Source organism: Lichenostomus cassidix, unplaced genomic scaffold (genome assembly GCF_008360975.1).
Source record: "Lichenostomus cassidix isolate B80296 unplaced genomic scaffold, HeHo_3.0 HiC_scaffold_33, whole genome shotgun sequence".
Classification (NCBI taxonomy): Eukaryota; Metazoa; Chordata; class Aves; order Passeriformes; family Meliphagidae; genus Lichenostomus; species Lichenostomus cassidix.
In genome coordinates this window covers 1,389,046-1,404,650 of record NW_028147632.1, presented here as the reverse complement: position 1 = coordinate 1,404,650, position 15,605 = coordinate 1,389,046, and the positions used below count along the sequence as shown (strand labels likewise).

The window sequence follows — 15,605 nt, the reverse complement described above, 5'->3', positions numbered from 1 at the left end:
TCTCACCCCCCACAATTCCCCATTCCCATTGCCCCACACCATCATCCAGACAGAATATGACCAAAACTCCATTTCCAGGGGAATTCAGCCCAATTCCAGGTGTGTCTGACTCGATTCCAGGAGGATCCTGGGGCAATTCCAGCCTCTACTGCAGCACCAACACCATTCAAACCCAATTCCAGGTGGACTCAACCCAATTCCTGGTGGATCAAATCCAGTTCTAGGCAGATTATACCAAATTCCAGGTAAATCCAACCCAATCTCAGGTGGATCAAATCCAACTCCAGGTGGCTCAAACCCAATTCCAGGTAAATCCAACTGAATTCCAAGGGCATTCAACCTCATTCCAGGTGAATTTAACCCAATTTGAGGTTGACCCAATGGAATTCCAGGTGAATCCAATCCAGTTCCAGGTGGATCCAACCCAATTCCAGGAGGATGCAACCAAATTCCAGGTAGATTAAACTAAATTCCAGCTCAATCCAATCCAATTCCAGGTGGATCAAACCCTGTTTGAGGTAAATCCAACTGAATTCCTGATGGATCAAACCCAGTTCCAGCTGGACCCAACCCAACTGCAGGATGAATCAAGCAAATACCTGAGAGATTCAACCAAATTCCGGGTGGATCCAACCCAATTCCAGGTCGATTAAACCAAATTCCAGTGGGATGCAACCGAATTCCAGGATGAATCAACCTAATTCCAGGTCGACAAAACCCCATTTCAGGTAAATCCATTCCAGTTCCAGGTGGATCAAACCCAATTCCAGGTGGATCAAACCCAATTCCAGGTGAATCAAACCAAATTCAACTCTTCTAAAGGTCCCATCCCCCCTTTCCCTCCATTCAGGAAGCTCCTGGCAGCTTTTTTCTCTCTGCCCTCAGGCTTCTCCCCCAGCTCCGAGCTCCGGCTGCATCTCCGGGCCTTTTCCTCCTCCTCCATCCGGCCACACCTTGGCAATGACAAATCCTGCTTTGGGGGAAAAACAAGGGCTCAGCGCCTTGCCCTGGGGGTTCCTCCTGCCCAGCTCCAGCTCTGCAAGTCTCTGGCAGTTTGGTGGCTGTAAAAACCACTAACCACCGAGATTCCCAAATATCCCACAAACATAAAGAAACAGACTCCAAACTCCCACAATATCAAGATTCAGCCAAAAGCCCCTTCAAGATATAAAGATTGACTCCCAAAGAAACCCCAAAGCATGAACATTTAGCCCAATAAACCTTAAAAACATCATGATTTAGGCCCCGTGAAAATCGTGGATCCCCCTCCCCAGTCCCCTGCTGCATGTGGGGGGCTGCAGATACAGGCAGTGCTGGAACCTTGGGCTGCCTCCTCTTCCTGCTCCTCCTCCTCTATCCCTACTCTTCCTCACACTCCTCTTCCTCTCACTCCTCCTCCTCCTCTTCCTTCTTCAAAATCCCACCTCCTCCTCCTCCTGCAGCTAATTAATACAATATTGATGAAGAAAAAACCCCAAAGCAGCTTGTGGGGGGCAGAGCCACATGTGAGTCACCCGATGGCTGCCCTGGCAGAGAAGCTTCGGTTCCAGGCAGCCACGAGAGGAAGGAGCTTTAGAAGTGCAAATGAACCCTCCTGGGGCAAAGGCTGGACAATGGACCAGGGCCTTGTGGCCTGGGGGAGCAATTGGGCCAATTCCCTCTGTCCCTCAGCCCGAGCTCTGCCTGCTTGCACAGATGGAATTTGCACAGCTCAGGGCAGAGCCCAGACTGAGGAGATCTGACTGTGCAGCACAAACTGGTTCAGCTGCAAAGAAAAAAGAGCAAATGGGAAAATGTTGGGAAAACTTCATTAAAAAGAGTGGGGGAAAATCATGTCTCTCCTCACACCAACATGTGCTAGCACTGTGGATGCTTTATAGAGTGTAATGAACCACTGGGGATTTTTCATACAACAAGTTCAGGGAAATCAGTTGGGAATCCAAACATAGAATGATTTAATTACACAAAAGTGCTCAATAAGGTCAGGAGGGTGCACCTCAAAAAATATTTTAAAAAATTAAAACGGCCACTAGAACAAATCCTACAACAGCATGGAGCAGCCCCTGGGAATCCTAAGAATTCCTATCAGGTCCCAGAACCAATTTGTGAATTTGAATTGTTACTAATTGACACAGACTGCTGCTCAGCCAAGCTCCTGCTCCATTCCTGAACTTCCACAAGCAGAACAAACACTTCCCAGAGCCACGAATACCGAATGTCACACAAACTAGGGGTGCATGTTAAGGGACACAGGCAGTGGGCGGATCGGGAAGTCTGTACCTTCCAAGTACCTCAGACAGTGTGTTGGAAAATATACCAGTTTAAATATTTCCTATAAATTTTGTCAAGGGGTTTGTTTGGTTGGTTTTTTACCCAGGGAAAAGGAATTTTAAGATTTTTTTCCAGGACATTTTTCTGCCAGGTGAGGTCTGATGAGCTCAACATAACTACAGACTAGGAGGAGCCCAAAAGACAAAAGGCCATCAGCAGCCATTAACGAACATCAGCTCCAAACCTCACCCCTGGCTGTTTGGAGACACCTTGTCTGGCTAAAGAGAGATAAGAAGGAAAACCTAATTAGCATCAGAAGAGAAGCAATCTGGATCCAATAGGAAACCATAGATTAGAAAATGAACAACATGGAACCAATTAAGACTGACCAAAAACCCTGCTATGAGTTTAGAGTGTAAAAAATACCTAAAAAATCTTCCAAAACTTATGTGCCATAGAACGATTCTCTCTACAAACCCGGGCTCTGGATGAGATGATTCCCGTGGTACATCCTGGCCAGAACAACATCCTGCTCAGATAATAAAGTAACGCCTTGACTCTCTAACATTGAAAATCTTGTTGAAAGGTTTTTGTTTTTCCCGCAGGTACGGTGACAAGAGGGCAAAGGGACAATGAATCGCAGCCGGGGAAACGAGCATAGAAAGGAGGCTGCGTTTTACAGCCCCATGGCAAATGGCCCACGGCCTCTCCCTCTGTCCATCCCTAAAGTCACTTTCACACGACTCCTCTGTCTCCTGCGGCCACACAAACCTCTGGCCACGCGGATTTTCCCGCACACTGCCGCCGACAGCGCAGCCACCTCTGTGCTACCGACAGCGAGCGGGACGAGCCAGCGCTGCTCCGGCACCGCCTCCTGCCGAGGCAGCAGCGGCAAGGAGACCGCGGGCAGCCGCTCCCTCAGCGGCCTCAGGCCAGCGGCAACACGGCGCCACAGCCAGCGAGGGAGGGAGGGAGGGAGAGGGGAGAAGGAAGCCGCCACAGCCCCCCTGCCGCCCCCTGCATCCCCTCCATCCGCCCGCAGCGAGCCCCGAGCCCCGGCACAAGGCAGCGCGGCTCCCACCTGCGCTGGGACAGCCTCTCCGAGCTCCGCCGCCGCCTCCCTGGGCTCCGCCCGCTGCCGCCGCTCCCGGGCCGCACACACGCTCCCACCATGGCGCCGCTGCTGCCCCACTAAAGCCCTGCCTGCCTGCCTGCCTGGGGGCGACACCGGCGCCGGCCTTGTCCCCGCTCGCTGGCACCGAGCAGCAATGGCGCTGGGACAATCCCGAGTGACAGCACAGCCAGCCAAGGGCAGCGAGGCGCGGGCTCTGCACAACGCACAGCCCAAGCCCCGCGCTCTCAGTGCCCCCCGGGCTGGCCGAGGCCAAAGCCGCACATGAGGAACAGCCCTGCAACGGGCCCGGGCCCAAGGCGCCATTGCTCTGCAAACAGCGACCAAGTTCTCCGCCCCTCCCGGCCCCGCCTCGGCACGCAGCCCCCGGGGCAGCCCCACGGCCCCCACGGCAGCTCCCAGCCTCCGCCAGCCGCCCTGCAACGGCCCAGGGGGAGCAGGCCAAGGGACGCGGCTCCCGGCGCCCAGGGGACGCCAGGGACAGCGGGGGCACTTCACAAGCCTTTCCTGCAAAAGAGAAAACCATCAGCAAGGAAAAAGCAACAGCAGCGCTGGCTCCAGAGCACAGGGCCACACGAGGCCATGGCACATTGCAGTGGGGTGACGCTGGCCCCATGCCAGGCACCCAGCAGAGCTGCTCTCTCACTGCCCTGCACAGCCGCCATGGGGAGAGAAAATGGAACCAAGGCTTCCTGAGCTGATAGAAGGACCTGGCTAAGAGATCCCTCATCAAACACCTTTGTGCACAAAACAGGCTCAGAATTGGATATGTGAGTTGAATTTATTGCTAACAAACTCAGAAGAGGAGAAGAAGGAAAATTTGACCATTTAAAAAACCTTCTTCTCAAATTACAGGGATCACCTGGAATGGGGGTCACCAGGATTCTGCCCAATGGGGATCACTGGGGATCATCCACTGCAGATCTTCCCACTGGGGATGGAGTTGGAGCAGCAATGAAGCTCTTTCTGCACTCGGGACACTCGCAGGGCTTCCCTCACTGGTGCCTCCGTTGGTGCTGAGTCAAGTGAGAGCTCCTGGAGAAGCTCTTCCCACACTCAGGACACTCGTAGGACTTTTCCCCACTGTGGATGCGCCGGTGTCTGATGAGGGTGGAGTTTCGCTTGAAGCCCTTCCCACAGTCAGGGCAGCGGAAGGGCCTCTCCTGGGTGTGAATGCGCTCATGGCGGAGGAGATTGGAGGTGGTTTGAAACCTCTTCCCACACGTGGGACACTCATAGGGCCTCTCCCCAGTGTGGATCTTCTTGTGCTTGATCAGGGTGGAGCTTCTGCTGAAGCTCTTCCCACATTCCACGCAATCATAGGGCTTTTCCCCAGTGTGGATCACCTGGTGCTGCATCAGGTTGGACATCTGGCTGAAGCTCTTCCCACAATTTCCACACTCATAGGGTTTTTCCCCAGTGTGGATCCTGCGGTGCACAATGAGATCAGTTTTCCATCCAAAGCTCTTCCCACACTCGGGACACTCGTAGGGCTTTTCCCCAGTGTGGATCACCTGGTGCTGCATCAGGTGGGAACTGTGGCTGAAGCTCTTCCCACACTCCCCACACTCGTAGGGCTTTTCCCCTGAGTGCATCCTCTGGTGCTGCATCAGGTTGGACGTCCGGCTGAAACTCTTCCCACACTTCCCACACTCATAGGGCTTTTCCCCAGTGTGGATCCTCTGGTGTTTGATCAGATCAGATCTCCGCCTGAACCTTTTCCCACATTCCCCACACTTGTGGGGCTTCTCTCTGCCCTCAGGCTTCTCCCCCAGCTCCGAGCTCCGGCTGCATCTTCGGGCCTTTTCCTCCTCCTCCATCCGGCCATGCCTTGGCAATGACAAATCCTGCTTTGGGGGAAAAACAAGGGCTCAGCGCCTTGCCCTGGGGGTTCCTCCTGCCCAGCTCCAGCTCTGCAACTCTCCCAGGGGTTTGTGTCCATAAAAACCCCAAACCACCACCATTCACCTCAAAACCCTCACAGCATTTCCCCCTCTCTGCTCTTTGCACTTTGGCCTCCTCAGGGTCTCCCTTCCCTGCACTCATGCAGCTCCCGTGCCTCCGGGGCTTCCCTATTTTCCAGGGTCCCGCCTAGGGATGATCCGGGGGCTTTGGGGGTCCCAGGGGTCCCTTCTCCCCTCATTCTCTGCTCCGCGCTTCCAGGGATCCCAGGCTTCCCCCTTAGCCACGCTCCCCCCTCTCCAGCCTGCCGGGGCTCCCCCAACTCCGCCATCGCCCCTCTCCGCTCACCCCACTCCGGGGCTCCCGCCCTTCCCCTCCACCGCTCTCCCGGCCGGACCCCATGCCCCATGTCCCCCTCCCACCCCGACACCGGGCCGTGCCCACCTGCAGCCCCCAAAATATCCCCCAAAGCCCCACTGCCGCCTCAGCTTTGCCCTTCCGCCGCATCCAAACGTTCCCCCCGCACAATCAAACCCTCCCAGCGACCCTGAACGAGATTTCGGGCTCAATCCCGCAAGCTGCGAGCTCCAAACACCCGCCCAGAAAAAACGCCGCTCGGGGACCCCCGAGACATTTGGGGCGACTTCCTCCTCCCCCTCACCTGCGCCATGCGGGGCGCCGATGCTCCCGGGGCCGCGGCAGACAAAGAGCTCCGCGCTGCTTCTGCTGCTCCTCCTCTTCCTCTCTCCAACCTCTTCCGGTTCCTCTTGTTCCTCTCTCCTCCTTCCTCCTCCCGCGGCTCCTCCTCCTTCCTCCTCCCGCCTCCCGCCTCCTGCTCGGATCTCCGGCCTTTCTCCCGCTCCTTCCTCATCCCTCCTCCTCCTCCTCCATCCCTTCTCCTCCTCCCCCCAAGCCCAGCGCCCACCCTTTCCCCCCCTTTTCCCCACGCCGTCGCATGCCGCGGGAGGAGCCGGGATGGAGCCGGGGCAGGTCGGGCTGGGGCAGCGCGGGGCTCCGGGCCAGGCCTGGGCGCCCCCCACGCGCCCCCTCCCCAAATTGGGCTGGCGGGAAGCGCTGGGGGCGAGGGGGGGCGCAGGTGGGGTTGGGGTGGGGAGCGCTGGGCGCTGCGGGTCTGCCTGGGAACTGGAGAGTCATCAGCGCCGCGAGCTCGGATTGGATCAGAATCGCTCAGCGCCTTCTCCTATTGGCTCATTTTCGCGGGGCTATTTTTCGGGCCTGTTTTTCTATGGGGTTTGGAGGTTCTGGGGGGCTCAGGGGGTCTCAGCGCCTTTTTTGGGGTTCGCTGTGTGCCGTGTCGGGGTTCAGCTGCCTCCCAAAGGTCCCCAGAGCGCGGTGACACTTGGGGACACAGGGGTGTCCCCATTCCCGATCCATCCCGGGGTCAGGTCTGCCCCCCAATCACAGCCCCACCGCGGGGTCCCCCCAAGTCCCTCCCCAGTGCCCCCCAAGAAACGCGACCGGAGCCAACTGGGAAGCTTTATTGGGAGCACTGGGAGCAGCCGGGCGGGGTCAGAGTGACAGCAGGGCTGGGGGGACACACGACCCCCCAAAATCAGCGCGGGGAGAGAGCGGGGGGTCCCGGCCGGGCCCGAGGCCACGGGGAGGGGCTGCGGCCGGCGGCGGCTCAGGAGCTCTGTGGGCAGAGAAAAGGGGGTGACACCGGGCTGGGGGGCCCCGGGGGAAGCACAGCCGCTGCGGGGCACGGGGGACACGACCCCCGGGACCCCCCCTCACCTTCTTGCGCAGGTAGAAGCCGAGCCCCAGCGCCAGGAAGACGAAGCCCAACACGAAGCCCCCGATCCCCGTCAGCATCTTGCTGCGGGCAGCGTCCGGCGGCATCTCTGGGGGGTCAGCAGGGCTCAGGACCCCCAAAGACCTCTCACCGACACCCCAAGCCCCTCCAAGCACCCTCCCAGTCGCCCCCAGCCCACCCAGAAGCCCCTGAAACCTCCTCCCGATCCATTCCCAGCCTCCCCAGGACACACCAAAGCCCCTCCCGTCCCTCTCAGCACCCCACAACGCCTCCCAGTTGCCCCCCACCGCCCCAGGACCCCCAAACCCTCTCCCAGTCCCTTCCCAGCCCCAGCAGGACTCACCAAGGTCCCTCCCAGTCTCTTCCCAGCACAACCAACCTCATTCCAACCTTTGCTTTTCCATCCCCAATCTCCTTCCAGCCCCTCCAGCCTCACTCCAGCTCCCTCCCAGTTCTCCCCAGCACCCCCAAACTCCCTCCCAGTGCCCACCAGCACCCCCAGAACCTCATCCCACCCTCCCCAACATCCTTCCAACCCCTTCCCAGCCCTCCCACACCCCCAAGCCCCTCTCCCAGTATAAACCAGCCTCTCTCCACCTTCCTCCCAGTTCCCCCCAGCACAGCCCAATCCCCCTGCCAGCCCCCCCAGTGCCTCCCCCGCTCCCCCCGGCACTGTGGGCTCTGGCCGTACCCCAGCGCCGCCTCAGTGGCTGCTCCAGGCTGACGTGCTCCACCTGGCAGGTGTAGGTGACCCCGCGCCGGGGGGGCGTTTCCAGCAGCACCAGCAGCTGGTAGGTCCAGTCCCCGTTGGGGAGCAGGTCGGTGGTCATCACTTGCTCCGAGAGCTCCTGCTGGCCCTGGAACCACCTCAGCTGCACCTGCGCAGGGTAGAAATCCATCACGGAGCACAGCAGGCGGCCGGGCTCGGGCTGGGAGCTCGAGGGCACCAGCGAGATGGACACGCTGGGGGGCACTGGGAGAGAGAGGGGAGACACTGGGATCAGCTGGGGGGGCGCTGGGAGAGAGCTGGGAGGGGTGGTGTGGTACTGGGAGGGACTGGGAATGGAGTAGGAGGGACTGGGAATGAAGGGGGACGGAATGGGGGGGCACTGGGAGAGAGGGGTGTGAATTGGGGGCATTGGAGGGCACTGAAATGGAGTATGGAAATCTGGGAGTGCACTGGGAATGGACTGGGATTGGCATTAGACAAACTGGGAGGGACGTTGGAGGCACTGGGAGTGACTGGCAATGCAGTAGGAGGGACTGGAAATGTACAGAAATTGCGATTAGTGGGACTGGGGAAGGACTTGGATAGAGGGGATTGGATTAGGGCGTACTGGGACGGCACTGGGAGAGAGGATGGAGGTCTGGGAGTGGACTGGGAATGAACTGGGATTGGCTTTAGAGGGACTGGGAGTGACTGTGCTAGCACTGAGAGGGACTGGGAATGGAGTGGGAGGGACTGGGGGCACACTGGGAGAGAGGGGAGTGGATTGGGGAGCACTGGGAGGGACAGGGAGAGAGGGTGGATGTCTGGGAATACATTGGGAATGGATTGGGAATGGGATAAGAGGGACTGGGAGTGACCATGGTGGCACTGGGATCGACTATGGTGGCACTCAGGGTGACTGTGGTGGCACTGGGAGGCACTGGGAGTGAATTCCGCGGCGCTGCGAAGTTAAGTCCAGCGCGGGGAACTTGGTTCTGCTTGTCTGCCTGATGAGTCATCAGAGACGCGCACTGTAATTATCTGAGAAGCGTCATCTTCACGCTTGGCTGAAATGGACGCGCTGGGGGGGCTGGGAGAGACTGGGGGGGACTAGGAGAGCTACAGGAGTCACTGAGAAGTACAAGAAACCCCTGGTTTGGCCCAAAGAGGGCTGAGGGCTCTGGGTGATTCCCAGGGAGGGTTTGAGGGGCTGCAGGGTCATTGCCAGGGCAGAGCCTGAGGGGACACCTCTGCCCCACGCTCACCTCTGCGCTCCACGCTGAACGGGGTGACGATCTTGTAGTTGTGCCGGCAGAGCCAGTCCACTGCAGTCCGTGTGTACTCCAGTAGATTCGAGTCCCTGTTCAAGTCCTGGGCCCATTTCTCCCCATACGGGGTGAACCCCTCGTATTTCCCCACATCACTGTCGAACCTCTTCAACTCCACCCGGTTGTACATGGTCCTCACCACGAGCCTCACCTTCTCCGTGCCGTTAATGAAGAGACACTCGGCCTTAAACATCTGCTGGAAGACCCCTGTGTGTGCAAGGCACAGGTCAGGGGTTCCCCCAGCACCTCCATCGATCCCAGAGCTCCGGGGGTCACCCCGGATCCCCACTCCGCACCCCCTGTGTCCCACGGCCGCCATGGGACCCTCCTGCCCGCGATCCCACTTCCTCTTTCCCACCCTTCTCCCTATTTCCCCTTTCACATCCTCGCTCCCCGCCATTTGCAGCCACTCCCTACTTCAATTTTGGGGTCCCATTCCTCTTTTTTCCCTTTTTCCACCCTTTCACCCACAATTTCTCCATCCCCCTCCCCCTCCCGCTCAGTTTTGGGCTCCCACCCTCCCCTTTTCCCCACTTCTCCACCCTCTCCCACCCCTTCCTCACCTTCCCCCAACCCTCAGCCCCTCCCGCTCTCCCTTTCGGCTTCCCCTCCTCCTCCCCCTCCACTTTGGGCTCCCAAACCCCTTTCTTTCCCCTTTTCCCCCTTTCCCATCGCATTCCCTGCTCCCCCCGCTCACCCGACAGCTCCGCGCCCGCAGCCGGGGTGGCTCCCAGCACCACCAGTGCCACCAGTAGGGCCCCAGCTGCCGCCACTCGCCCCATGGCCAGCGCCGGGCAGCTGCCGCCAGCCCCGCAGCAGCCGCTGCACTGGGAGCTCCAGTCCGGAGCAGGGCGGGATCATCCGCCCCGCGCGCTCTGATTGGCCGGGCGCCGTTTTGGGACGCGCTCCCATTGCCTGGGCGTGGTTTTGGGCGCGCTGCCATTGGCCGCAGTTGTTTTGGACGCGCTCCGATTGGCCGGGCCGGTTTGGGGCCCGTTTTGCACAGGCTCTACCCGGCAACCGGTGACGACACAACACACACGCCCTCCCATTGGCTCCGCCGCTTTTGGGGCGCTGCGCCCCCACTCCCACTCCCCACACTTCGCCGCCGCTGCACTGGGACCACCAGCGACCCTTCCCAGTGTCGCCACATCCCGAGGCGCCATGGATGGAGCACGGAGCTGCCCCTGCCTGCTGCTGCTGCTGGCGCTGACCCTGCCTGGCCTTTGGGGGCTCCAAGGTGGGCTTTGGGGGGTCCTGGAGCCGCGGCGTTGGGATTTGGGGTGTCCTGGATCCATGGCAAAAGGGCATCGGGGAGATTCAGAAGGTCCAACCCGCTTTGGGGGATTTTTCTGGGAAGGGCGTTGGCCCAGCTTCCTGTTTTTTCAGGGTTTTCCCCTTTTTTTTCCCCAATATTTTTGGGGTCAGCAGTGGCCAAACTCCTCTTTTCCCACGGTTTTGGGGTTCTGACATTTCCCAAACCCCCCCGTACCCGAGATTTTGGGGCTCTAGGAGTTCCCAAACCCCCCTGTACTCAGGATTTTTTGGGGCTGGGTGTGTCCCAAACCCCCCTGTACACAGGATTTGGGGAACTGGGTGTTCCCATATCCTCTTTTTCCAGCATTTTGGGGCTCTGGGATTTCCCAAACCCAACTATTCCCGCAATTTTGGGGCTCTGGGATTGCTCAAACCCCCCTGTACTGAGGATTTGGGGAACTGAGAGTTCCCACTTCCTCTTTTCCCAGGATTTTAAGAGGCTCAGGGTACTCAAATTCCTCTTTTTCCAGGTTTTTGGGGTACTGGGATTTCGCAAACCCCCCTGTTCCCAAAAGTTTAGGGCTCTGGGATTTCCCAACCCCCCCTGTACAGGTGATTTTTGGGCTCTGGGAGTTCCCAAACCACATTATTCCCAGGATTTTCAGTGCTGGAATTTACCAAACTCCTCTTTTTCCCAGGATTTTTGGCTCTGGGATTTCCCAAACCCCCCTGTACTGAGGATTTTGGGTCTCTGGGAGTTCCCATTTCCTCTTTTTCCATGATTTTTAGGGTCTCATTGTGCTCAAATTCCTCTTTTTCCAGAATTTTGGGGCTCGGGGATTTCCCAAACCCCCCTGTACAGGTGATTTTTGGGCTCTGGGAGTTCCTAAACCACATTATTCCCAGGATTTTTGGAGCTGGAATTTACCAAACTCCTCTTTTTTCCAGGACTTTTGGCTCTAGGATTTCCCAAACCCCCCTGTTCTGAGGATTTTGGGAACTTCGCGTTCCCATTTCCTCTTTTTCCATGATTTTTAGGGTCTCCTTGTGCTGAAATTCCTCTTTTTCCAGAATTTTGGGGCTCTGGCTGTTCCCAAACCCCCCTGTACAGACGATTTTTGGGCTCTGGGAGTTCCCAAACCACATTATTCCCAGGATTTTCAGGGCTGGAATTTACCAAATTCCTCTTTTTTCCAGGATTTTTGGCTCTGGGATTTCCCAAACCCTCCTGTACTGAGGATTTTGGGGTTATGGGATTTTCCAAAGCCCACTGTACAGACAATTTTTGGGGCTGGGAGTTCCCAAACCTGCCTCTACTGAGGATTTGGGGAACTGGGAATTCCCACTTCCTCTTTTTCCATGATTTTTAGGGTCTCATTGTGATGAAATTCCTCTTTTTCCAGAATTTTGGGGCTCTGGGATTTCCCAAACCCCCATGTTCCTGGGATTTTGGGACTCTGGGAATTCCAAAACCCCCCTGTAGTGAGGATTTAGGGCTCTGGGAGTTCCTACTTCCTCTTTTCCCAGGATTTTGAGAGGCTCAGGTTGCTCAAATTCCTCTTTTTCCAGGATTTTGGGGCTCTGGCATTGCCCAAACCCCCCTGTTCCCAGGATTTTGGGTGGAAATCCCCATTTTTTCGGCATTTTTATGCTCTCGCCCCCCACAATTCCCCATTCCCATTGCCCCACACCATCATCCAGACAGAATATAACCAAAACTCTATTTCCAGGGGAATTCAGCCCAATTCCAGGTGTGTCTGACTCGATTCCAGGAGGATCCTGGGGCAATTCCAGCCTCTGCAGCAGCACCAACACCATTCAAACCCAATTCCAGGTGGACTCAACCCAATTCCTGGTGGATCAAATCCAGTTCTAGGCAGATTATACCAAATTCCAGGTAAATCCAACCCAATCTCAGGTGGATCAAATCCCACTCCAGGTGGCTCAAACCCAATTCCAGGTAAATCCAACTGAATTCCAAGGGCATTCAACCCAATTCCAGGTTGATCCAACAGAATTCCAGGTGAATCCAATCCAGTTCCAGGTGGATCCAACCCAATTCCAGGAGGATCAAACCAAATTCCAGGTAGATTAAACCAAATTCCAGCTCAATCCAATCCAATTCCAGGTGGATCAAACCCAATTTGAGGTAAATCCAACTGAATTCCAGATGGATCAAACCCAGTTCCAGCTGGACCCAACCCAACTGCAGGATGAACCAACCAAATACCTGAGAGACTCAACCAAATTCCGGGTGGATCCAACCCAATTCCAGGTCGATTAAACCAAATTCCAGTGGGATGCAACCGAATTCCAGGATGAATCAACCTAATTCCAGGTCGACAAAACCCCATTTCAGGTAAATCCATTCCAGTTCCAGGTGGATCAAACCCAATTCCAGGTGGATCAAACCCAATTCCAGGTGGATCAAACCCAATTCCAGGTGGGTCAAACCAAATTCAACTCTTCTAAAGGTCCCATCCCCCCTTTCCCTCCATTCAGGAAGCTCCTGGCAGCTTTTTTCTCTCTGCCCTCAGGCTTCTCCCCCAGCTCCGAGCTCCGGCTGCATCTCCGGGCCTTTTCCTCCTCCTCCATCCGGCCACGCCTTGGCAATGACAAATCCTGCTTTGGGGGAAAAACAAGGGCTCAGCGCCTTGCCCTGGGGGTTCCTCCTGCCCAGCTCCAGCTCTGCAAGTCTCTGGCAGTTTGGTGGCTGTAAAAACCACTAACCACCGAGATTCCCAAATATCCCACAAACATAAAGAAACAGACTCCAAACTCCAAAAATATCAAGATTCAGCCAAAAGCCCCTTCACGATATAAAGATTTACTCCCAAAGAAACCCCAAAGCATGAACATTTAGCCCAATAAACCTTAAAAACATCATGATTTAGGCCCCGTGAAAATCGTGGATCCCCCTCCCCAGTCCCCTGCTGCATGTGGGGGGCTGCAGATACAGGCAGTGCTGGAACCTTGGGCTGCCTCCTCTTCCTGCTCCTCCTCCTCTATCCCTACTCTTCCTCACACTCCTCTTCCTCTCACTCCTCCTCCTCCTCTTCCTTCTACAAAATCCCACCTCCTCCTCCTCCTCCTGCAGCTAATTAATACAATATTGATGAAGAAAAAACCCCAAAGCAGCTTGTGGGGGGCAGAGCCACATGTGAGTCACCCGATGGCTGCCCTGGCAGAGAAGCTTCGGTTCCAGGCAGCCACGAGAGGAAGGACCTTTAGAAATGCAAATGAACCCTGCTGGGGCAAAGGCTGGACAATGGACCAGGGCCTTGTGGCCTGGGGGAGCAATTGGGCCAATTCCCTCTGTCCCTCAGCCCGAGCTCTGCCTGCTTGCACAGATGGAATTTGCACAGCTAAGGGCAGAGCCCAGACTGAGGAGATCTGACTGTGCAGCACAAACTGGTTCAGCTGCAAAGAAAAAGAGCAAATGGGAAAATGTTGGGGAAACATCATTAAAAAAAGTGGGGGAAAATCATGTCTCTGCTCACTCCAACATGTGCTAGCATTGTGGATGATTTATAGAGTGTAATTAGCCACTGGGGATTTTTGATACCACAAGTTCAGGGAAATCAGTTCGGAATCCAAATATTGAGTGATTTCATTAAACAAAAGTGGAAAATAAGGTCAGGAGGGTGCACCTCAAAAAATGTTTCAAAAAATGAAAACGGCCACCAGAACAAATCCTACAACACCATGGAGCAGCCCCTGGGAATCCTAAGAATTCCTATCAGGACCCAGAACCAATTTGTGAATTTGAATTGTTACTAATTGATACAGACTGCTGCTCAGCCAAGCTCCTGCTCCATTCCTGAACTTCCACAAGCAGAACAAACACTTCCCAGAGCCACGAATACCGAATGTCACACAAACTAGGGGTGCATGTTAAGGGACACAGGCAGTGGGCGGATCGGGAAGTCTGTACCTTCCAAGTACCTCAGCCAGAGTGTTGGAAAATATACCAGTTTGAATATTTTGTATAACTTTTGTCAAAGGTTTGGGTTGTCTTTAGCCAGGGAAAAGGAATTTTAAGATTTTTTTCCAGGACATTGTTCTGCCAGGTGAGGTCTGATGAGCTCAACATAACTACAGACTAGGAGGAGCCCAAAAGACAAAAGGCCATCAGCAGCCATTAACGAACATCAGCTCCAAACCTCACCCCTGGCTGTTTGGAGACACCTTGTCTGGCTAAAGAGAGATAAGAAGGAAAACCTAATTAGCATCAGAAGAGAAGAAATCTGGATCCAATAGGAAACCATAGATTAGAAAACAAGCAACATGGAACCAATTAAGACTGACCAAAAACGCTTCCATGACTTTAAACTGTAAAAAAAATCTGAAAAATCATGTAAAATAATGTGCCATGGCATAATTCTCTTTACAAACCATAGATCTGCATATATGAGGTCTCTCCCGTGGTACATCCTGGCCAGAACAACATCCTGCTCAGATAATAAAGTAACGCCTTGACTCTCTAACATTGAAAATCTTGTTGAAAGGTTTTTGTTTTTCCCGCAGGTACGGTGACAAGAGGGCAAAGGGACAATGAAACGCAGCCGGGGAAACGAGCATAGAAAGGAGGCTGCGTTTTACAGCCCCATGGCAAATGCCCCACGGCCTCTCCCTCTGTCCATCCCTAAAGTCACTTTCACACGACTCCTCTGTCTCCTGCGGCCACACAAACCTCTGGCCACGCGGATTTTCCCGCACACTGCCGCCGACAGCGCAGCCACCTCTGTGCTACCGACAGCGAGCGGGACGAGCCAGCGCTGCTCCGGCACCGCCTCCTGCCGAGGCAGCAGCGGCAAGGAGACCGCGGGCAGCCGCTCCCTCAGCGGCCTCAGGCCAGCGGCAACACGGCGCCACAGCCAGGGAGGGAGGGAGGGAGGGAGACGGGAGAAGGAAGCCGCCACAGCCCCCCTGCCGCCCCCTGCATCCCCTCCATCCGCCCGCAGCGAGCCCCGAGCCCCGGCACAAGGCAGCGCGGCTCCCACCTGCGCTGGGACAGCCTCTCCGAGCTCCGCCGCCTCCCCGGGCTCCGCCCGCTGCCGCCGCTCCCGGGCCGCACACACGCTCCCACCATGGCGCCGCTGCTGCCCCACTAAAGCCCTGCCTGCCTGCCTGTGTGGGGGCGACACCGGCGCCGGCCTTGTCCCCGCTCGCTGGCACCGAGCAGCAATGGCGCTGGGACAATCCCGAGTGACAGCACAGCCAGCCAAGGGC

The 15,605-nt window shown here is 56.3% G+C and overlaps 4 protein-coding genes and 1 pseudogene across 5 annotated transcripts in view; all 5 read right to left on the bottom strand.

Moving 5' to 3' along the window:
* The window catches only part of LOC146421384 (uncharacterized), a 59,757-nt gene extending 53,699 nt beyond the window's left edge, over positions 1-6,058 (bottom strand). The window contains exon 1 of the mRNA XM_085047117.1: positions 5,967-6,058. Within this exon, the coding sequence (XP_084903243.1) occupies positions 5,967-5,975 (9 nt within the window). The 5' untranslated portion in view covers positions 5,976-6,058. The remainder of the gene's footprint in view (positions 1-5,966) is intronic.
* LOC146421380 (uncharacterized) overlaps positions 1-15,605 on the bottom strand; it is a 162,934-nt gene that overhangs the window by 133,918 nt on the left and 13,411 nt on the right. The window lies entirely within an intron of this gene.
* Positions 1-15,605, bottom strand: part of LOC146421382 (uncharacterized) — a 167,982-nt pseudogene that overhangs the window by 150,712 nt on the left and 1,665 nt on the right. The gene's annotated exons all lie outside the window — the stretch shown is intronic.
* LOC146421385 (uncharacterized) lies at positions 4,166-5,024 on the bottom strand. Its single transcript, XM_085047505.1, has one exon. The coding sequence runs from the start codon at positions 5,011-5,013 to the stop codon at positions 4,399-4,401; it is 615 nt and encodes a 204-aa protein (XP_084903631.1). The 5' UTR covers positions 5,014-5,024; the 3' UTR covers positions 4,166-4,398.
* LOC146421383 (class II histocompatibility antigen, B-L beta chain-like) lies at positions 6,789-9,957 on the bottom strand. Its single transcript, XM_085047548.1, has 5 exons — positions 9,814-9,957; positions 9,054-9,323; positions 7,771-8,052; positions 7,061-7,167; positions 6,789-6,959 (listed from the first exon to the last, which is right to left on the bottom strand). The coding sequence occupies exons 1-5, from the start codon at positions 9,896-9,898 to the stop codon at positions 6,951-6,953; spliced, it is 753 nt and encodes a 250-aa protein (XP_084903674.1). The 5' UTR covers positions 9,899-9,957; the 3' UTR covers positions 6,789-6,950.